The sequence below is a fragment of the Capsicum annuum genome, chromosome 1, assembly GCF_002878395.1.
Source record: "Capsicum annuum cultivar UCD-10X-F1 chromosome 1, UCD10Xv1.1, whole genome shotgun sequence".
Lineage (NCBI taxonomy): Eukaryota > Viridiplantae > Streptophyta > Magnoliopsida > Solanales > Solanaceae > Capsicum > Capsicum annuum.
Window position 1 is genome coordinate 31,650,328 of NC_061111.1, and position 23,675 is coordinate 31,674,002.

At 36.3% G+C, this 23,675-nt stretch overlaps 1 protein-coding gene and 1 long non-coding RNA gene across 2 annotated transcripts; one reads left to right on the forward strand and one right to left on the reverse strand.

The window, feature by feature from the left end:
• Positions 1-2,825: 2,825 nt before the first annotated feature.
• On the forward strand, positions 2,826-3,641 carry LOC107878050. The gene is made up of 2 exons (XM_016724950.1): positions 2,826-3,080; positions 3,213-3,641. The coding sequence occupies exons 1-2, from the start codon at positions 2,826-2,828 to the stop codon at positions 3,639-3,641; spliced, it is 684 nt and encodes a 227-aa protein (XP_016580436.1).
• A 15,986-nt stretch (positions 3,642-19,627) lies between these two features.
• LOC124897172 lies at positions 19,628-21,555 on the reverse strand. Its single transcript, XR_007053850.1, has 2 exons — positions 21,239-21,555; positions 19,628-19,793 (listed from the first exon to the last, which is right to left on the reverse strand). It is a non-coding gene; the product is annotated as an uncharacterized LOC124897172 (long non-coding RNA).
• Positions 21,556-23,675: the final 2,120 nt, after the last annotated feature.

Here is a 23,675-nt window from a genome sequence, read left to right on the forward strand (position 1 = left end):
AAATGTAGGTTCAGCTGCTCAGTTTTAGGTTCGACAATGATTCTTTGGGCACGCTATTCTACATTCTCTATTGTGGTGAGTCCTCATGTTCTGAGGACGTGATGTCTGATATTGGTTTTATGGAATTATTTACATTTGATAACTGAGTATGAGTTAGTTGGGCCATATCTCAATGGCTCGCTGGTTTTATTGATTTTCTTAGAGGCTTATCAGACTAGTATAAATGTTGGGAGTTGACTAATAAGTCATATTTTGTTATCTTTCTAAAATTCTTTCATTCTTGGATGATGATTACTCTGTTGATATTTTAGGGTTATTTATGGAAACCCCATTGATTTGTGTTGAACTGAATGAAAAGGGCTCAAAGGGTTCGCTTGGGGCTACTTATAGCCTCAAGCACCGTGTGATGCTCTAGGACTCATTTTCTGGGGTGTTACAAACTTGGTATCGGAGCCTAAGGTTTTAAAGTGTCCTAGGGAGACTGACAAGCTGCTTAAGTAGAGTCTTGATCATAGGTGTGTAGCGTGCCACATCTATGAGCAAGAAGCTACAAGACGTTTTAGGAAAAAGTGTGACTCTTTATTTCAGAAGTCTATCATTCTTAAAATGTCTCTCTGTAATTGATTCGTGCTCTCCTCTTTTAGAAATATTCCTCTACGTCGAGCGAGAAGAAATAATGATGGTCAACAACTTCAACCCACTAACCCATTGAATGAAAACATATCTCATGCTGAATTATGGGCAGCCTTTCAGGTGCTGGCCCCAGTTGTTACTACAAATGTTCAGGCCAACCCGGCCCCAGCTCCACAGCAGCAGGGAGGTAATTCAGTTGCTGCCAGGATCCGTGACTTCATGCTGAATAATCCGTTAGAATTCTTTGGGTCCATGTCTGATGAGGATCCACGGTTGTTTTTAGAGGAGGTGCGGAAGATTACTTAGGTAATACATGTATCTGAGGAACAAAGTGTGGAGTTGGCTGCATATAGGTTAAAATACCTTGCTTATGACTGGGTTATTGCTTGGAGGAAAGGTAGAGGTGAGGGAGTTGTCCCTACAACTTGGCAAGAGTTCCAGGATGTATTTCTGGATAAGTTTTTCCCTGTGGATATAAGAAAGGCAAAGGTGGAAGAGTTTATGAACCTACGATAGGGCTCTATGACTGTTAGAGAGTACTGTCTAAAGTTCAATCAGTTGGCCAAGTATGCTCCTGACTTAGTGGCTGATAATCGGGCTAGTATGAGTAAGTTTATGACTGGAGTGTCTAATTATGTGGTTGTGTGTGTAAATTGACTGTTATTTAAGTTTCCTAGTTCTATGTTTATTTGCTGTTTTTGTTTATTCGTAAGATCTTTATAGTCTATGCCAAGAACCAGAAGTTCTAGAGAACCATTATTACCTCTTAATCTGGAACCACAACGAATTGGAAGAATGGCAGATCAACAAGGGGCTGATAGACTGGCAGCCTTAGCTAGAACTCAAGCGAATGTGCAAAATGTCGGGCAACAAGCACGACATCCAAACCCTGAGCACAAAGATTTGGGAGACAAGGAGTTGCTAAATCCTAGTAACCCAAGGTGTGCAGAGCAGATAGCTGCACCAGTACAGCATAATGTTAACAGGAATAGTCCGTTCTGAGAAAGACAAGAGTACCAGCTGGTCTAGTATGATCTCAATGATGATGATGATGGAATAGGCGGAGTAGGTGCAACTGTTGCAATCATTCCTCCACCGTTGGCACCTGGGTGCAAGTTCTATATTATGAGTACTATAATCCAACTCCTTAATCTGAAGGGGTTGTTTGGTGGCCTTCCTAGGGATGACCCAAACTTTCATCTAGTGAATTTTGACACCATATACAAATCTTTTGATAACCCAGGAGTGGGCCAGAATGCTATCTGATTGAGATTGTGTCCGTTGTCTCTATCTGGGGAGGCAACATTATGGATAAATAAGTGACACCCGATTCTATATCCAACTAGAGGCAGTTGAAAGGAGATTTCCTAGAAAGCTTCTTTCTGCCTTCCAGAAAGTTACATTTGAGGGATGAGATCAGCAACTTTAGGCAGCTCCCAACTGAACCCTTGCATAAAACCTGGGAAATATTCTAGAAGAAGCTGACACAGTGTCCGAACGACAACATGACAGACATACATTTGATGGAGACTTTGTACATGGATCTTAGCTCTGTTACAAAGCCAATTATAGACAATATTGCTGGTGGTTTCTTTTGATCTTACATTCCCAGAGGCTTCAGAGATGCTGGACAAAATGACCAAACAAAGTCGGGCATTGCATACCAGAGACTCTTTGGTGGCCAGCCCCACTACTTCTATATGTATTACTACAGAACAACATAGAAGAGAAGAGGAACTTGACCAAGACATGTCTCACCTGAAAACATAGATAGATTTTTTAACCAAGCACTTGCTATCAGGCAAAGTTGAGAATGTGAAAGTTGTGAGATCTCATGATAGGATTGAGGTTGATGCAAAAGAAGAGGCTAACTATGTTAATAATTAGGGGGTTTTCGAGGCAATAGCCAAGGGAATCAAGGTTGGAACTTTTATGGTAAGCCTGGTTATAAAGGTAGGGAGCAGGAAAATTTGAGGAATAATAATGACAGGAGCGGGCTATATGTTCCTCTTGGAAATTGTAAGACTACTTCAAGTAGTTCTTAAAAAATTTCCATAGAGGATATGATGGATAAGTTGTTGAAGGAAGTAGAGGCTACCAACTCTGGTGTGACCACTATGAAGACTTATATGACATCCATCAGTCAGTTGGTGCACTCACAGTCCACCATAATCAAATAGTTAGAGCAGGAGATGAGCCAACTCTGTACAACATTCAACCAGAGGAAGAGCAGAATGTTACCAAGCGATACGGTCCAAAAGCGATGGAATGATGGCTTATGCATGGCTATTACCACTAGAAGTGGTAAGATATTACTTGGCCCTACTGTGGGCAAACCTGCAGTTGATGAGGTAGCTGTTGATGAACCGGAAGGAGGTCCAATAGAGTTTGAGAAGCTGGATAATTCTGATAATGTTCTAGAGAAAGGTGAAGAGAAGGAGAAGAAGGTAGTGCTAAAAACTATCCAAAGACCACCACCTCCCTTTCCTCAGTTATTGAAGAAGAAAATTGATGATGCAAAATTCAGTAAATTCATGGCAGTACTAAAGCAATTAATAATAAATGTGCCTTTGGTTAAGGCACTTGAGCAAATGCTAGGATACGCGAAATTCATGAAGGACCTTATGACTAAGAAAAGAGTGGTGAGCTATGAATTAGAGGGTAATCTTTATTATTGTAGCGCTATTTCTACAAGGACCTTGGTGAAGAAGAAACCAGGCCCTGGCGCATTCACTATTCCCTGTACAATTGGGACTATGGACTTTTCCAAGGCATTATGTGATCTGGGAGCAAGCATAAATTTGAGGTCGCTGGCTTTTTATAGAAATTTGGGTCTAGGAAATGCCATACCCACTAACATGCGACTCGTGATGGTGGATAGGTCAGTAAAGCGACTTGTTGGCATTTTGTATGATGTATTAGTGAAGTTGTCCAACTTTATATTCCTTGAAGACTTTATCATTCTGGATTGCAAGGTGGACGTCAAGGTGCCCATAATCTTAGGTTGACCTTTCCTCGCAATTAGAAATATGTTGATTAATTTAAGAGCGAATAAGATCTTATTCAGGATGAATGATGAAGTGGTATAGTTTGATGTGCATAAATCAATGCAGCAGCATAAATAAATGAGTGTGTTATTAGTATTTGATATGTATTATGAGGATGAACCGGAGGTGTCAATAGCTGAGCAACTTTTTGTCGAACCTTTGGTCGCGGTTATGATGAATTTTGATAGTGAAGGCATCAGGGAGTATGAAGAGATTGTTTGTGCTTTAGTAGAAAGGGGTGCATATCCTTATGCTCCTGAAAAGCTAAATGTTTACCTTGTTAATAGACCAACACCACCATCCAAGCCATCTATTGAGGAGCCACCAGTGTTGGAATTGAAAGAACTACCCAGGCAGTTATGATATATGTTTTTGGGCAACGAGAACACACTACTTGTTATTATTTTAGCTGATTTTGGTAAGCAATTGATAAACACACTTATTTTAGTACTTTAGAGGTACAAGAGAGCTATAGGATGGACCATTGCTGTCATTATTGGCATTCCCCCTGGCATCTGCACGTATAAAATTCAACTTGAGAAAGATTGTATTCGAACCATGGAGAATAAGTGTCATCTTAACCCACAAATGAAAGAGGTTGTTAAGAAGTAAATTATTAACTGGTTAGATACAGGAGTGGTTTACCCAATTTCTGACAGTAAATGGGTAAGCCCAGTTCAATGCGTTCCTAAAAAAGGAGACATGACTATGGTTGCAAATAAAAAGAATGAGTTGATTCCACTCAGGCCTGTGACTGGGTAGAGAGTTTGCATGGAATAACACAAGATAAATTCATGGACTCTAAAAGATCACTTCCCGATGCCCTTTATGGACCAAATGCTTGATCGATTGGTTGGAAGGGGGTGGTATTGTTTTTTGGATGGTCATTCTGGATACAACCAAATCTGTATTGCTCCTGAAGATTATGAGAAGACGACATTCATATGTCCATATCGCACCTTTACATTTAAGAGAATGTTGTTTGGGCTATGTAATGCACCCGCCACTTTTTAATAATGTATGATGTTTATCTTCTCAGATATGGAGGAGGACACCATAGAGGTATTCATAGATGATTTCTCTATGGTGGGAGATTCATTTGAGATGTGTTTGGCAAACTTGAGTATAGCCTTGCAACAATGTGTTGAATTCAATTTGGTGTTTAACTGGCAAAAATGCCATTTTATGGTAAATAAGGATATCATTCTCGGCCACAAAATTTTAGTAAAAGGGATAGAAGTTGATCGAGCAAAAGTGAAAGTTATTGGATCTGAGTATGAGTATCTCACTAGGATCCATAAAGATAGGGTATGAGTCTTATCAAGAAGTCATATGTTATCCAATGTTGATCCCTTTGATTCTATCTTGGATACGATTTTAGGGTACTTGTTGTATGCTTAGGTATGATATAGCTTCGGTGGTTGCATGATGGTCAGTGTGGAGACCAAGTTACTGCCTAGGGTATAAATAGTGGGTACCACTCGTATGTTAGGGTACAGTTTGGGGGTATAGTCGTACTCTCATGCGGGAATTTATACAATTTAAGTTGGGGGTATTCTGGATATTTTTCCTCCTAACCCCTTACATCCCCATGACTTAAAACACTTTTGTGACATCATGTAACCCATTATTCTAAATCTAAAACACTAGAAACACTCTCAAATATCTCTCAAGCTCTTGAATTAAGCAAAGGCTAGGGTTTCCTTCAATGTGTTCAATTAAGGCTCTAAGGGGTGGTTTCTCTTCATATTATTCGTTATCTCAGGCATTTTACTCCTCACTCATTATTTTCTTAAACTAAAGGCATAATTTATAAATAGTTTTCATGGCATAATTGGGATTTTATATTGGATTTTAAACTATGTGCTGGGGGTTTTAGTTATAAATGGTTGGTTAATTCTTTCCCATGATTTATTTATTGTTTCTATCTTGTATTTAAGGTTTGGACTTGTGGTTGTATGGGAATGGTCAATTGGTACTTGATTTTGGTTTTCGAAATCTTATGCCCTCAACATGTTTGTTAAAATACCTATGAGAATGTTTTTATCACATAGTTTGACAATTATTAAACTCCTAGCATTGCATAAAAGGTAATGGAACCTTAATTGGTTTAAATGGTTTTAAATGGATTTTGGAAGGCCTCGGTGGCCATTCTAATGGTTTAATTGAAAACTTTGTAGTCAAATTGGCTTAATTGTTTTGGTTTGGCATAAATGGTTAGACTCTCAAGCTCTAGTGTTGGTATGACGATACCGATGATTAATGCCTAATAAATAAGACTATATGGTAATTGGTTAGTTGTGTGTGAATGGTGTTAATATATTTTTAAATAGGAAAGGGTTAGTAAAATTGTGGAATATGACGGTCATGCCATCTTGGGGGGACCAAAACTAAAAAATCACGTTTGTCAATGTAAGGTGGTCTTGGTAACCATGTGCATTCTGACACACTTATATTTTGGGAGATATACTAGTTATCTTAGGTTTTTTTCTCTAGCTCCTACGGCTATTATGTGTCTGACCCTTTCTGCAGGGGGAGCTAAACCCATATAGCCCATGGGTGGTTTTAGGACGGCTAAGCTACATAATCCCAGGTTAAAGTTTTAAATGCATGCTAAACCTGATTCTATTTTTCGACACGATATATATATGTATGAATATGATTGCATTTGGATATTTACTTTGTTTTAGATATTCGCATTATATTATCCTTATCTTGTGTGCATGCGCATTCACCTGCTAACCCCTCTTTAGGCGTTGTATCCCCACGCGATACAGGAATTATCCATACTCCTTCTACTCAGTAATCTAATTTGGGATAGCTTTTGTTGGATTGAAGCGGTGAGTTTCCATACTACGAAAGGATCCATTTTACTTTATGGATTTCTCTACATGCTTTTGTCATTTCATAGACTTTGGTTTTGTCTATGGTCAGGGGCATATCCCGACTGAATATTATTTTTCCTTTGGATAGAGGCTTTGTATGACTTTTATGGATTGGTATAGGCGGTGTCGGTGTTAGTGTCAGCCTTGGCACTAGTATTAATATTGGGGATGAGACTGTTGGAATATATTATACTTATGATTATTCCATTTTGTTATGTTATATGTATATATATTTAGAATCCATTTATCTTGGGGTATAAGGTTGTTATGGTTGGGTCTGGGGTGGTCTTCAATCTCGAGTAGGCCTTAGGCACCCGACATAACGAGGCCCTTGATTAGGTCATGTCAAATTGGTATTAGAGCCCTAGGTTCATGGTCACATGGGTGTCCATAAAGCATTGTCAAGAAGAGTCTCTTTTAAGGGGATGTAGTGCACCACACTTATAAGGGAGAGGCTACGAGGCATTTAGGAATGTTTCTTGTTCTTGTGTTCTATTTTTAAGCTGCAGAGTTTAAGGTCATAAATTCTCCTCTAATTCCTATTTGTTCACTTTTTGGATCATCCCTCGATGATCTAAAACTCATAGAAACTCCTTTTTCCCAACTAGGGACAATGTTGATGAGACACGCTCTACTCATTGAATCTATACTCAGTCTAGGGGTCGAGTTCCTAATTTTTCTATAAGAATTCCACCTGTTCTCTCTAGTCTATCTCAATCTCCTAAAGCTGAAATAACAAATACTAACTTTCGTCAGTCTATTCACATGTTGGCACAGTTGGTAGCTGCTCAGTCTGAGCATGGTGTTCATATTACTCCATCTTCTGAGCCTACGAGGGTTGGTCAATTTATGAGGTTGAGTCCTTTGACCTTTACTGGTGTTAAGGTGGAGAAAGATCTTTAAGGTTTATTTGATAAAATGGAAAAAATCTTACAAATTATGGTTGCCACTAATATAGAAGGAGTGGATTTTGTCGCCTAGCAATTGAAGGACATGGCATACCAATGGAATGAAGAATGGGATCAGTCAAGGGGAGATAGTGATGAGTTAGCTCTATGGGATGATTTCTCTAATGCTTTCCTAGTCCATTTTTTTTCTCAAGAGTTGAGGGAAGCAAAGGTGGAAGAGTTTGTAAGCCTGAAGTAAGGTAAGATGTTTGTCAAGGATTATGCCTTAAAGTTTCACCAATTATCATGGTATGCTCCAGAGATGGTTTCTAATATGCATTCTAGAATAAGAAAATTCTCTTCCAAGTTATATAGAGAGTTAATTTTGGATATTAAGGCTGTTTTGTTGATCATGGACATGGATATTTCTAGGTTAGTTGTATACATGCAACAGGTAGAGGAAGAGAAGAAAAAATAGGCTGAAATAGAGAAAAGGTAGGGAAAAAAGTTTAGGTTCTCTGAGCAGGGTGGTGGAAAGAAACAAAGTGGCTAGGATAGTGGGAAGTGGCCTAAGAAGAAGTGGGGAAACTCTGGGTGTTACTCAACGGCTAGTATTCCATACCCTAAGTAGTCGGTTGATAGCCATTTTTAAGGTGGCAACAACTTTAGGGCATAGGGTGCCTAATCTCAGGCTAGTGAGTCTCAGTTAGCTCCATCATATCCTTCTTACAGGTTCTGAGATAGATTGCATTAGGATTTTTGTGAAGATGGAAGGAATAAGTGCTTCAGTTATGGTCAGCCAAGGCTTGTGGTTAGGAATTGCCTGGTGACCAAGGTTACTTAAGAAGCGAATAAGGTTCCAGTCACTTCATCAGCTCCAGCACCATAGGCTGCACCATCTAGTTCCAGTACTGGTTGAAACCGCTTATACGTTCTCACTATCAAATAGGAGTCCAAGGCATCACCTGATGTCATGATTGGTATGTTGAAAATCTATTCCCGTGATGTGTACTTTTTATTTGATTTGAGATCCTCTTTCTCTTATGTGACCCTATTTGTGGTTGTACATTTTAATTTTGATCCTGGGGTAATTTTGGACCTTTTTTCTATTTCTACCCTAGTAAGTGACTTTGTTATTGCTAGAAGAGTGTATAGAGTGTGTGGTATCTATTGGTGGTAAAGAAACTATGGTGGATCTATTTAAATCAGATATGGTGCATTTTTATGCTATACTAGGGATGGATTGGTTTACCTCATGTTATGCATCTCTACATTGTTGGGCCCATAAGGTTGTCTTCAAATTCTCTATTGATCTAGTTATTAAGCGAGAGATTAGTTCCCTAGATTCTAAGGGGAAATTCATATATTATATTAGAGCACAGAGATTAATCTCCAAGGGGTTCTTTATCATCTAATCCGAGTTAAAGATTCTAACTCGGAGAGTCCTTCTTTGCATTTCATCCCGATAGTGAAGAATTTGTTGAGGTATTCCTTGATGACCTCGCTGGTGTTTCTCCATATATGGAGATTGAGTTTGGGATTTATCTTGTTACAAACACTCATCCAATTTCTATTCCCTCATATATAATGGCTCTAGCTATATTGAAGGAGCTTAAGCAGCAACTCCAGGATATCTTAGATAAGGGTTTTATCCATCCTAGTGTGTCCCCATGGGGTGCACCTACGTTATTTATGTGTAACAAGGATGGTTCCTTTCGATTGTGCATTGATTACCGATAGTTAAATAAGGTAACGGTTAAGAACAAGTATCCACTTCCAATGATAGATAATTTGTTTGACTAGTTGCAAGGTCCTATGTTTTTCTCCAAAATTAATCTTCAATCTAGATATCATCAGCATAAGATTAGGGAGGTGAATATCCCTAAGAATATTTTTTATACCCGGTATAGGCACTTTGAGTTTTTTGTTGTCTTTTGGGTTGACTAATGCCCCTGCGGCATTTATGAGTTTGATGAATCAGGTCTTCTATTAGTTTTTAGATCTTTTTTTCATAGTTTTCATTGATGACACTCTTGTGTATTATAAGAGTGAGGTGGATCATGTTGATTACCTCCGCATTGGGTACAGACCTTTAAGTAGTAGTAGTTATATACTAAGTTCTCGAGGTGTGAGGTTTCATTGAACGCTGTTAGTTCTTTAGGTGATATCATCTGTACTGATGGAATCATAGTAGATCAACAGAAGGTTGCAGTGGTGAAGAGGTGGACTAGGCCTACGACTTTAAATAATAATCAAAGATTCTTAGTCTTAGGTGGCTACTGTAGAAGGTTTGTAGAGATTTTTTTTACTATAGATTCCCTTTTAACTAAGTTGACTCAGAAGAACTTTTGTGGTTGGATGCGTGTGAGGATAATTTTGAAAAGCTGAATGATAAGTTAACTTTGGCCCTGGTGTAGACTTTGCCTGAAGGCAAGGATGGATTTATAGTCTACTATAATGCATCCCGTGTGGACCTTTGTTGTGTTCTGATGCAATGTGTGAAGGTGATAGCTTATGCTTCTAGTTAGTTGATGGTACATGAGAGGAATTATCCAACTTATGATTTGGAATTATTGACGGTGGTGTTTCCATTGAAAATCTGGCATCACTATCTATATGGGGTGCATATGGACATCTTTTCTAATCAAAAGAGCCTGCAATATGTGTTTACTCAAAAGGAGCTTACCCTCAGGCAGAGGGGATGGATTGAGCTTCTCATGGATTATGATATGAGTCTTCATTACCACCAGGTAAACTAATGTGGTTGTTGATAGCTGTTTATCCATAGGGAGTCTAGCTCATGTAGAGAAGGAGAAACGAGAATCAGTAAAGGACATTCACCATTTAGCTAATCTTGGAGTTTATTTTCTGGACTCCAAGGATGGTGGTGTGTTTGTGCGGGAAGTGGCACGATCATTTCTTGGTACTGAAATCAAGGAAAAACAAATGTTAGATCCTATCTTGATGAGGATTAAGGCCGGTATATGTGGGAAGATGGTGATGGACTTTGAGGTTAGTGGTGATGGTACCCTGTTCTATAAAGGGTGATTGTGTGTCCCTAATATAGATGGTTTGCGTGAAAGGATCTTGGCCAAGGTAAAAGAGTCCTGCTATGTTGTTCATCCTGGTTCGACGTAAATGTATCATGACCTTAAGAGATGTATTGGTGGAACAATATGAAGAGAGATATGGCAAATTTTTTGGCCATGCTCATGGAATGCCAATAAATAAAAGTTGAGCAAATGAGGCTCAAAGGTTTGTATCAAAAAATAGAGTTACCTGAATGAAAGTGGGAAGTTATCAATATAGATTTTGTTACCTATCTTCCTTGATCTTGAAATCAATTTGATTCGTCAGTCATCGTGGATAGGATGACAAAGTCGACTCACGTATTTCCAGTAAGGACTAACTTCTTAGCTAATGATTATGCAAGGTTGTACCTCAAAGAGATTGTGAAGTTGCATGGGGTACTTATTTCTATCATTTTAGATCGTGGTACACAGTTTTCATCTCACTTTTGGTGATTATTTCAGAAAGGGTTGGGGACTAAGGTTAGTCCGTGTACTGCTTTTCATCTGCAAATGGATGGACAAGCAGAGACAAATATTCAAACATTGGAGAATATGTTGCGGTCTTGCATTATTAACTATGGTGGTAGTTGGGTCGAGCACTTACCTCTTGTGGAGTTTGCTTACAACAATAGCATTAGGATGGCTCCATTTAAAGCATTTTATTGAAGGAGATATAGGTATCCTATTGGGTAGTTCAAGGTTGGCGAGGCGGATATGTTTGGCCCAAATTTGGTTCACCAAGCTATGTAGAAGGTGAAGGTAATTCGGGACAGTCTTAAGGCTTCCTAAAGTCAGCAAAAGTCCTATGCAGATGTGAGAAAAAGGGATTTAGAGTTTGAGGTAGGAGATAGGGTATTCCTAAAGGTGTCTCCTATGAAGGAAGTGATGTGGTTTGGAAAGAATGGGAATCTCAGTCCCTAATATGTCGGTCTTTATGTGATTGTGAGAAGAGTTGGCAATATGACATATGAGTTGGAGTTTCCTTCTAGTTTGAGCTCCATCTATCCTGTATTCCATGTCTCTATGTTGAGGTAGTGTATTGGTCATCCATGGCAAATTTTTCATATCAAGGATATTGGTATTTAAGATTCTCTATCTTATAAGGAGATCCCGATTGAGATCTTGGATTGTCAAGTTTATCGATTGTGGACTAAGGATGTTTCCTCAGTAAAGATTCAATGGAGGAACCACAAGATGGAAGAGCCTACAAGGTAAATGGAAGAGGACATAAAGTCCAAGTATCCATTCCTGTTTTCTTCTCCATAAATTTGTGTGGAAGGTATGTGATCTTTGCAACATATTTGTCTTCAAATTTAGTTAAAGAAAAGTTTGATTTCACTATATCTTTGTTTATTCTTTGAAAGGTAAGAGTATAGGCATCTAGGGGTGTAAATTGTGCTTATGCAACCTTGATCCATCATTTGGGGATGAATGATACAAGTGGGAGAGAATTGAAACATCCAAGGTTCGGATCCTGAGAAATTTCCTGGGTTTTGAACTTTCTAGATATCATACGACTCACCATACTAGTTGTATGAAGTGGGTACGGGTCGGGTGGCCTAATCGTATGTTGTCCAGTATTGGATGGTTGAGTTTTTGGTATGTGTACGACTTGGTGGGTACGACTCATATGGTTAGTGGCGGGTCGTTGGGTTGGATGTCTTTCACTTAATCTTAAACTTAGTAACTTAACTTGGCTCTGAGTATGAGTGGCTCACTATGAGCTGTAAGGATAGTGAACGAGTCATATCAAGGAGTCATATGTTATCCAGTGTTGATCCATTTGATTCTATCTTGGATAAGGCTCTACGGTACTTGTCGTATACTTGGGTATGAATTGGCTTTGGTGGTCGGATTTTGGTTAGTGTGGAGACCATATTGCTGCCTAAGGTATGAGTGGTGGATACCACTAATATGTTAGGGTACAGTTTGGGGGGTGCAGTCGTACCCTCCTATGGGAATTTATACAGTTTAGGTTAGGGGTATTTTGGACATTTATCCTCCTAACCCCTTATGGACCCACGACTTAAAACACTTTTGTGAAATCATTTACCTCATTATTCTAAATCTAAAACACTAGAAACACTCTCAAATCTCTCTCAACCTCATGGGGTAAGCAAAGGCTAGGGTTTCCTTCAAGGTGGTCAATTAGGGCTCTAAGGGGTGGTTTCTCTCCGTATTATTCTTTATCTAAGGCATGTTACTCCTCTCTCATCATTAGCTCCAACTAAAGGCATGATTTATAAATGGTTTTCATGAAATAATTATGATATTATTTTGGGTTTTGAACTATGTGTTGGGAGTTTTGGTTATTAATGGTTGGTTAATGTTTTCCTGTGGTTTATTCTTGATTTTTCATTTTTTATTTATGGTTTGTTCTTGTGGTTACATGGGAATGGTCAGTTGGTACTTGGTTTTGATTTTGGAAATATTTTGCTCTCAACATGTTTGTTAAAATGCCTATGAGAATGTTTTTATCACATAGTTTGACAATTATTGAACTCCTTGCATTGCATAAAAGGTAATGGAACCTAAATTGGTTTAAATGGTTTTAAATTGATTTGGAAAGGCCTTGGTGGCCATTATAATGGTTTAATTGGAAACTTTGTTCTCAAATTAGTTTAATGGTTTTGGTTTGGCATAAATGGTTTGACTTGCAAGCTCTAGTGTTGGTATGACGATACCGATGATTAATGCTTAATAAATAAGACTCCTTGGTAATTCAGTGGTTGTGTGTGAATGGTTTTAATATGGACTTAAAGAGGAAAGTGTTAGAAAATCCGTGGAAGGTGGCGGTCCTGGGGGGACCAAAACTGGAAACTCACGTTTGCAGATGTGATGTGGTCTTGGTAACCTTGTGCATTATGACACACTTATATTTTGGGAGATGTACTAGTCATATCGAATTCTTTTCTTCGGCTCATACGGCTAACACACATCGGGGACCTTTCAACAGGGGAAGCTAAACCCATATAGCCCATAGGCAATTTTAGGAAGGCTAAGCTACACAATCCTAGGTTAAAGATTTTAAATGCATGCTAAACCCGATTCCTTTTTCCGACATGATATATATATATGTATGAATGTGATGGAATTTTGATATTTACTTGGTTTTAGATGATGGCATTATTTTATTCTTATCCTGAGTGCATGCTAGCATTTACCCCCTAACCTATCCTCGAGTGTTTTATTCCCATGAGATACAGGAACCATCCATACTCTTCCTGCTTAGTGATTGATTTAGGGATAGTTTGTATTAGATTGAAGTGGTGAGCTTCCATACTCCATAAGGCTCTATTTCATGTTATGGATTTCCCTACATATTTTTGCCATTTCATAGACTTTGGTTTTGGCTATCATCTGGGGCATGTCCAAAACGGATATAGTTTTTTATTCTGATAGAGGCTTTGTGTGACTACTATCGGTTGGTATGAGCGGTGTTGGTATTAGTGTCAGCCTTGGCATTGGTGTTGTTATTGGGGCTGACACCTTTGGACTGTATTTGATTTATGATTATTCTATTTTGTTACGTTACATATATATTTAGAATCCATCTGGATTGGGGTATTAGGTGGTTATGGTTGGGTCTTGGGGGTGGTCTCCGATCTCGGGTGGACCTGAGGCACCCAACATGTTGAGTCCCTGGTTTACGTTGTGTCACCAGCCTAGACTGAAAGAGTTAAGTCATGACCTACCTCAAAAGCTACTGTAACCAAAATTTTGCTCCCAAAGTCGTACTCCTCAAGAATGGTCCCGAACTCTACTAAAAATATCAAATATGGAATCTACGCGTCACAACAAAACCAATGACACGCATATTGACTACTTTTGATTCAGGTCAAAATGGACCCCCAAAATAGATTTTCGAAAAATAATGGAAAAATCATAACCTTATTTCAAAAACGTTCTCCCTGTATTTTGAGGAACCTATAGCTGAAAACTTAAGTTAAATCAAGTCAAAATGAGGTTAAAATCGAAGAAAAACCAATTTTAAGATTTAATGGGTAAAATAATAAAAATCTGAGTTAAAATCAAGAATAAGAGTTGTTTTGAAAATTAAATTGATGAAAAACTAGTAATTGTTGGATTAAAATATTATTCAAGAGAAAAGTAGTGAAATTGTGGTTTAAAATCAAGCCCTATGATTTTTAGAGTGTTGAGAAACTAATCAAGAAATTACTAAGAAAAGGTGGATTCTTACCTTAAATTCGTAATAGAATTAAGAAATAGATGTTAATCTAGCTTTTCAAGTTCCCATAAGCTTCACTTTTATGCTTCCACAATATTTTAGGGTTTAACTCTCTAGAGGCAAGGTGAAAGAATGGGCAATAAAAAGCTTTTAAAAAAAATAGTGCAATTTTTTATAAAAGTGTAAGCAGAACTTCAATGGGGTATCCGAGATTCATTCAGAGTCTGATATACATAAAACAAATATGCAACCACACTAAATTCGACGCTTTGAATGCGTTGGAAAAGTTGGATCTTTGATAAAAAAATATTATTTACACAAAGTTGACTCCCGAAACTCAAAATCGCAATTTTCTAAATCGAGGACTGAAATGAGATTTAAAAACCATAAAATTACACCAAAAACTATATCACCCTAAAATTGACGTTATGGATCTTTTGGCAGAGTCATATTTTTCATCCGACGTCATTTCGATAAAATGTAGGTCCCACGCCTATATTTCTATTTTTTTAACTTTTCGACCAATAGGTTGATATGAGATCATGTGCACCAGAATCCAAACCAAAGGTCTACCTAGCCTAAAATCGATATTTCAGAGCTTCTAGCGCAATCCATTCAAACATCCGCCGCATGTATCAAAAGATATCTACATAAGTCCAAAATAAGGCTCTCGAAGCCATCAAAAACCACAATATCGCATACTGGTACCAAAATGCATTGGGAACCATGCCAATCACCCCCACACTTCAGAAATACCATAATTCAACTACGGGGAGGTGTAAAATAATAAAATCACACAGAAACACACAATTCACATATTTCAAAAAAACTAATCATTATAAGAGTTTGGTAAGAAAGGAAAGCTCAGTCCTTGCTATGTTGGTTTTTACAAAATTTTGAGTCATTATGGTAAGTTTTCCTATGAGTTGGATTTTCTTGCAGAGTTAGCATCAGTGCACCCAATCTTCCACATCCCATTGTTGAAGAAATGCATTGGTGATCCAGCCTCAGTGGTCCCTTTAGAAAGGATTATCGTGGACAATAGTATCTCTTATGAAAAAGTCCAGTTGAGATCCTTGATTGTTAGATTCGTAGGCTAAGGAATGAGGAGCTCTCTTTAGTAAAGTTTCTGTGGAGAAACCATTCAGTTGCAGGAGCTACTTAGGAAGCAGAGGCAGATATGATGACAAAGTACCCCCATCTTTTCTCTTCGAACCCAATTCCAGTTTGAGGTACTATTATCACTTAATTAATTTATTATTTCAATTCAATCTCTGGCCATCCATCCATTTCGATGTCATCGCATGCATTCATGAGCTTATTTCAGCCCATACATTAGTCACAGATTCAGACATTAATTCATGATTCAACTCTTTCCCTATTACTTCAGCTTAGTAAGTTTCATTTGAGGACACATGATCCCAAGAGGGAGATATCATAATATACCATGTTTTTTAGTTCTAGACCCGACGAAAGATATGCAATTAAATTAGCTTCCAAATGCCACTGGTTTTTCTTCAATCCGATATTGTGGCAAAAAGATATGGAAAAAATTCTTGAGGGTCTATCATCTGCTAATGACAACAAATCTGGCAACAACCTATTGTCAAACAAAATAAGTCATTGTGTGGATTCACTACCACAACAGTAAGGGATCCTAGATTCTAGCCTAGGGACAATGACTCATTATTAGTGACAATTAGTCATTAGGTGGACCTATCATCACAACAAAAAGAAATCCAGAAATCTAATCTCTATCCACAACTTCTCCTAATGACCCGTTATCAGTCCTAATGAGTCGTAAGAAGGGAATTCATTGTCATAACAGAGAGGACTCGGAACCTGGGTCCTCGAGGCACGACTCAGACAATGACTCATGATCAATTGTTACTCGAGTCATGATGACTGCTTATCAAAAATTTGTGAACTACTTTAAAAGAGTTTTTAAGTCTTTTCCTATTCTCTTAATCCCAAACCCACGTCATTTAGGCACTCCAAAACTATTTATTGGGGGTTAATACTACCATAACACCTCATAAACTCTTAATCACTCGACACTTAGCCAAAAATAAGCAATTCTCTTATCTCCAAAAGAAATCTAGGGTTTCTTCATCTTAAGTTCAACTTCAGGGATTTCTGCAAGGCTTCCACTCCAGGTATGTGGAATTTCATCAATGTGTCCCTTCCACCCATTGAGTCCCAAAGATTTCTCAAACCCTCAAGTTTACTTTCCCTCCATGATTGAGTTCCAGGTCAAATATGAATTTACTTAATTCCTATAGTTTATTTGTGTAAATAAACCATGAGTACATATTTTCCCATAAGATTTGCATATTTCCATACTCACCAACATAAATTTCCTTGTTATTGATAAATTATTGAGTTTGGGATGTATTTGGGGAAATTCTCTATTACAATCAGCTTTAAATCATTATCATATTCAGTTACATTAGACAAAGTTGGTGGGTTATGAACACCAGATACGTAGGATTTTATTTATGTACGACTTGACATGTTTTGAGCACTTCAGATTATGCATATGTTGTTATTTTCAATAATTTACTATATATATATATATATATCAGTTTTTAGCGTCATTCAGTTGGGAGTAATACTTAACACCGAGTGAGCGTAGGATGAAGGCTCGCCCGCCAGTTGAGTATTGAGACCTTTAGTAAAAGTCCCTAAGTTCCAGAACTACAGCACCACCGTAGATTATAAGGGATCACCCTCCAATAGAGGAATGACACCCTAGTCCTTTAGGACATTATTTTAGTGGATCTACATTAGCCAGTGTTGGTACCCTTGGTAAGGTACTAGTACCCTTCCCACTAGGGTTACAAGTTGGACCCCAGTTTGCTCAGATTGGGGTACGTAAGTTATTGTTATCTCCTACAGTCCTCAATTCATTTTCAATTTATGTTCAGTTCAGGTATTTTTGACCAAGTGTTCAGTATTCAACTATTCAGTTTTATCCAGCACATGTTTATACTTGGTCTTTTATTTAGTTTATATTTTCATGCATTTATGTATAGTTTATATTAGTTAGTTTCCCATATCGTATACTTAGTACATTCAATGAATTGATTGCATACTTTTGCGTGTTGTATTATCTCATAATATAGGTTCGGATGCTCAGTACCCAGACCGCTCTTAGCACTTTCCTGCACTACTCAACAACATCTTTTTATAGTCATCATCATTCGGGGACTAATTATCAATTTTTTACTTTCTTGTCAGTTTATTTCAGTTTCGGTTAGTGGCGATTAGTTGGGGGGCTTGTCCCAACAACTTTCTATGTGTATAAGATTTCCGGTAGATGTTTTGAATTTCAGCATAATTGGGTTGTAAGACAAATCTATTTCTATATTTGATCGACCCTTAGTTTTACATTACTATTATTTAAATCAGTTATGTCAATTAGTTTTTGCCCAATATTTTGTTACTTTATTCGCTATTCTAATGTATGTCAGGCCATGGATTAACTCAGGGTCACTTGTGACCTTAGGCATCGTGTTACGACTAGGGGATAGTCTCGAATATTGACAGGCTACTCTTTAGTGTTGTTAAATTTGATGCTTCTAAACACTTTTTAGACATTATTGAATTTAAATTTTAATTAATAGAAAATATTTAGGATTATTTAAATGTTTTTGATGTTGTTGGATTAATTGTTAAGTTCTTTGGACATTGGATTAATTGTGTGTTGTTGATTTGTATTGTTTAATTATTTTGATAATGTAGTGTATTATGTGTTGTATGATTATTTTAGTAATGTGTGCTGCATGGGGTTATATATATTAAATTATATTTTTATTTGGCAGGTGAAACACAAAAAATGCACATTTCTGCATCCCAAAAAATGCAGAAAAGCGATGGCTAGGTTTTCTTTTGTCGTTACTTTTTTGAAATTTTTAAAATAAGTTTCCAAAAATGAGACAGTGTCCATCGCTTTTCTAAATGATTTTTATTTTTTTGAAAAACTGACGATGTCCGTCTCATTTTTTATTCATTTTGAAGAATAAAAAGCAATGAACAATGTCGTTTTTTTTAAATATTATTTTTTTACAAAGCGATTTATTTTTTCTTCAAAAAATGACTTTGTCCTTCATTCTTTGTTCATTCATCATAAAGAGACATTGCATCACTTTTTCAGAAAAAAATTACTTTTTTCCTCCAAAAAACAATGTTATCCGTCGTAAAAAAAAAGTGATGCAGTCGACTGTTTTCAAAATGCAATGAGCCTTTTTCCAACGCAAATGACTGGGCTTTTTTTCATTGATTTATCCAAAAAAAAAAAAAGGTGTTGTCGCTTTTGACTGTCATTTTTTAATCTATTTTTATTAGTCACAATACATGTTTATTACTTGGTCTTGCATCAGTTTACCATGTCACATGCATGATGTTCAACCTATATCAGTTCTTTCACATATTCAGTACATCCAAAGTATTTATCACATACTTTTCTTTTGCTATTGTCTTATAATATAAGTTCTGATGTTTAGCATCCAAATTGCACTTCGTACGATTCCGCAACATATCAGTAACAGTGTTTGGTGAGTACTCATCATTCGAGGGGTAGTTATTAGTATTTTTGTTTAGTATTATTTCATTTTAGATAGTTGGAGTTAGTTGGGGACTTGTCCCAACAACTCATATAATTTAGAAATTTCTAGTCAGACAATTAGATTTTCAGCATGTTGATTGTGTCAGATAGTCTTAGTTTTTGACATTCAGTGCTGATTTTGTTTTTATTGTGATTATGTCATTTTAATTTAGTTTTCGCTCAGTATTCCATCATTTACTTCAGAGGTCATGGGATAGCTTGGGTCACTTGTGACTCTAAGCATCGCACTACGACTAGGGTTTACGCTCGAATCGTGATAACTTTATGCTAAAATTTTACTACTTATGCTAAATGAAAAATTAAAATAAAGTTTATACATAACATAACATAACATTCAAGAGCAATGATAATTTAACTTCTACAGTTCTGGTACAACAACTTTGCAGCTTAGATGCTCTTGTAAGTGAGCTCTTCGTGTGCTCCAAAGTTCGAAGAATCCTCCGAGGTTTATCTTCTGAAAAATTAATAAACCTTAGCTGTAAGAATTTTATATTTTGATAATTGTGATGTTTAGACCAGTATATATACACCTCGACTAATTTCATGGAATATTTATAAATAAGAACAAAATATCAAATAAAACATCAGCTAATTTATAACAAAGTTTGAAAAAGATTCAAACTTTGTGGAACAGAATTACCAAATTGATATGAAATTAAAGTTCAACCACAAACAGAACAAAATATGCCAAATTGATCTCGGTATTACCTTTTGATCCATAATCTTAAAAACTGCATCAACAATTCATGAGGGAGTACGTAGCTAACCAACATATCCAAACAAGCCTCTTATAGCCACTAATTGGCGTATATAATGACATCACAGATGCATGTGTAATTCCAAAAAAAAAAAAAAAAAAACCTTCCAGAGGGTCATGATTACAAATGCTATGAGGTTTGACGGACTGATGTGTATAATGACATCTTATTAGTTTAATGCTATTATTTTTTAAATAAAACAACATACATGGAATATTATAAGGCAATTTTTTCTTGTATTTGCTTGAATTTGAAACTTATTTTGAACAAAACTGAGAGACCTCAAGGACTCTACAAATTCACTATCACATTTATGTTCTCACACAATTAATTTATCGTTTGCAGAATAAATGGATTAGCGAAACAAAACCATTTTAGTACACACAAACGGATAGATTATGATGTAATGTCTGAGGAGAAATACTTCATTTCTCTGCTTACAACCTTCCTTCCTTCATCATATACCAGTTTATCATATTGATTTGGATATAATAATAGACTATTAAAAAAAATATAATGATAAATATATATCAAAAAAAGGGAGAACAAAGAACATGTTATATATTTGACAAAATTAAGATCTTGTGAGTGCAACTATAAATAGTGTCGTCTTCTTATGCAATCTTTCATCGGAATCATTGGTTCATGTTAGTAAACGGGTCATGGGTCGCCCATGTGGAATGACCCAACCCGACCCAACTCATTATTTATTTGTGTTTTGTTATGTGAAAAAAAAAAAAGGGAGTAACCTATTGATGTAAATAAAAAAAGGGGTGGGAACAGTTACTCAGTCACTGTTTACCCGCCCAATTCCCTTATATATATTCTTCTTCTTCAGGCAACAAAAACTAAGAGAACAAGATCAGAAATAAAAATACAATGCATTTAGCAAAAACACCAAGAAAAAAGAGCATCTAGTTTGTGACTTCAAAGCTTTGTTTCTAAGAGATTCAAGGTAGATTTGGAGCAATTCTTTTCGTTAGCAAATTTAACACTTTCCCTGCAAAATATCAAGGTACACACTGATTTTGCTCCGTAGTTTACTATCAATGACATCAGAGACAGGTTAAATTGCTCCGTTTTGCATGATTTTGATGTCGAGTTTAAGTGTATCCCTTCGTATTATTGAAAATGAACATACCTATTAGAAAGATAGCATAACCGGTTGTAGATCGAGGTTTTGGTCCCTACAAAAATTAGAATAACAACCATAGCGATTCCGCTACGAATCTGCAATTTCTTCTCTCTTCTGCTAAAGAACGAAGAGATTTTCTTTTGATAATTATTAAAAAAAGTAATAGAAGAAGAATAAGTAGCATAACAAGATCAATTTCCATGGTAGAATAGATCTATGTAAAGAGAATTTCTTCCATATCCTTCAAATTTTTTTTGAGAAATAATGAAGAGATTCGTTTATTTATTTTTGAGAAGAAAAGTGAAGAATGAGTATTTGGTCATTTTGTTCTATGGAAGAGTAAATAAAATAAAAAAAAATCTCTACACGTGAATGTTTAGAATAATGGGTCATTCTTTTTATAATAGAGGCTACTTTTATTAATATATTGTAAAGGATAAAGGGGTATTTATGTATTGTTAATGGTTTCCATTTACTAATACTAAATCAGTATTAGTGTACTGTTTATGAGAGTTGCAAATAATTTTTTTTAAAAAGGGGGACATAATTTTTTTGTGGAGTTGTTTAACCACTTAAATTTTTTTTGGGACATGTTTGTGATTTAAATATGTGTTTGAATCAATTTTGATATAATTTTGTTTCATTTAGTCCCTAATTTATCCTCAACAGATTTTGTATTCTGCTAATAAATTGTGTCATAAGTTGTCACATTGAATGGATAACTATTTTTATTGTTTCTTGGTTCCTATTTCAGATATGGCTAAACAGGGACAAACTTGAATCACTCTAAGTAGGAGTTCCGGATATCGAGCAAAGAAACAAAATGAAAGAGTACATCGTCGAAGGACATATTTTCGAGGTCGTGAGATCATACGAAATGATGTCCCTAGGGCAACAAAAAATTTGTTATGAAATGAAAGGGCTTTCCGAAGGGAAAGAGAGAAGAAACTAAAGGAATTCGAGTTTTTTAAGATGACTCCAAACATTACTGTTGCTAGTTTTATACATCTGTTTGAAATAAAATGTGTAGAACTGGAAAATTGTGTAGAAATCTCGGATTGGGAAGCATTAGCAATATTAACGAATTCCCTCCGTGAACCATGGAATGATAGATTAATTGATGTTTACCATGAGATTTGGACTAGCGAGCCTTTTTGGGTGTATATTAGCTGTCTCAAATTTTTGTGGGATGACTTTTATCTTTAGATTGACTTGTAACATGAAGTTATTTATTAACTTTATATTTTATATATATATATATATATATATATATATATATATATATTAAGTTGCTTATCTCATTTTACATGAATATTATTTATTTATTTATTTGAGTTTAAAATGACTTAATTAAAAGCTATCATTTTAATGCACATTAAGAAATTAATTTCTAATTTTGGTCAAGTGTTTAGTTCGTATATGATGATTGGATTCTTAAGTGTCCTTTCGATTTTACACTAAACATGAAACCTTAAGGCGAAATGATTTGTTTTAATGTGCAATTTGCATGCATAATTGATAACACACTTGCATAATTGTCTCTTAATAATAGACATGACATCAAAAAGTATAATTGTTGATTTGAACAAAGGAGAAAAAATAAATGGAGACAACTACGATATTTGGAGTCATAAGATGTGGTATGTACTGAAAGAGCAAAATGATCTTTAAGATATTAACCATGTCTTAAGTCTACTAGAAGAGGGCAATACTGCACAACATAGAAGAGATCTTTCAACTTATAAGGCTTGGAAAAAGGCTGATTCCATTGCACGTGGAATCATTGCAAGTTCTGTGGTTGATGACCTCATACATGAGTGTAAGGTATTTCCTACTGCTAATGCCATCTGGGCACACTTGCAAGGAACATATGGGAGTACTTTTGTCACCCGCCTCAGACAGCTGACTATCAAGTTTGACACATATAAGAAGCGTCATGATCAGAACATCAAACAATACCTTAAGGTGATGTAGAATATGATCGCTTAACTCAAAAGTGGTGGTCATATTCTTTCGGATAAGCAGCAGGTTCAAACAGTGATCTGATCATTTCCCAACAGTTGGGAACAATTAAAGGTAAACTTAACCTACAATGACAACATCAAAACTTTTTCAGATATTGCCTGTCATGTTGAACTTAAAGATGAGCGGCTAAGTGATGGTAAAGCTGCTTCTAATATCTTTATGGAAAAATCAAGTGGTAAGAACTCTTCAGGATTCAAGCGTAATAAGAAGTGTAAAAAGAACGGGAAGGGTAAAGAGACCAAAGAAGGACCCTCTGAGAAAAAGACTTGCCAAATTCCAAGAAGGGTAAAAGGTTTTTCAAGAAGAAAGATAAGAGCAAGATGGAGTTTTAAATTTACAAAAATCTGGGAAATTTTTCTCGTGAATGTCCTGAGAAAAAAAAAGTAGCATTTTGTAATGCAACTCTAAGTGCTACATA

Excerpts from the sequence above, each read along its gene's own strand:
- LOC107878050 (XM_016724950.1), top strand. The coding sequence starts at position 2,826 with ATGAGCCAACTCTGTACAACATTCAACCAGAGGAAGAGCAGAATGTTA. Across the intron at positions 3,081-3,212 it reads GTGAAGAGAAGGAGAAGAAG|GCACTTGAGCAAATGCTAGG; the intron begins GTAGTGCTAAAA and ends CCTTTGGTTAAG.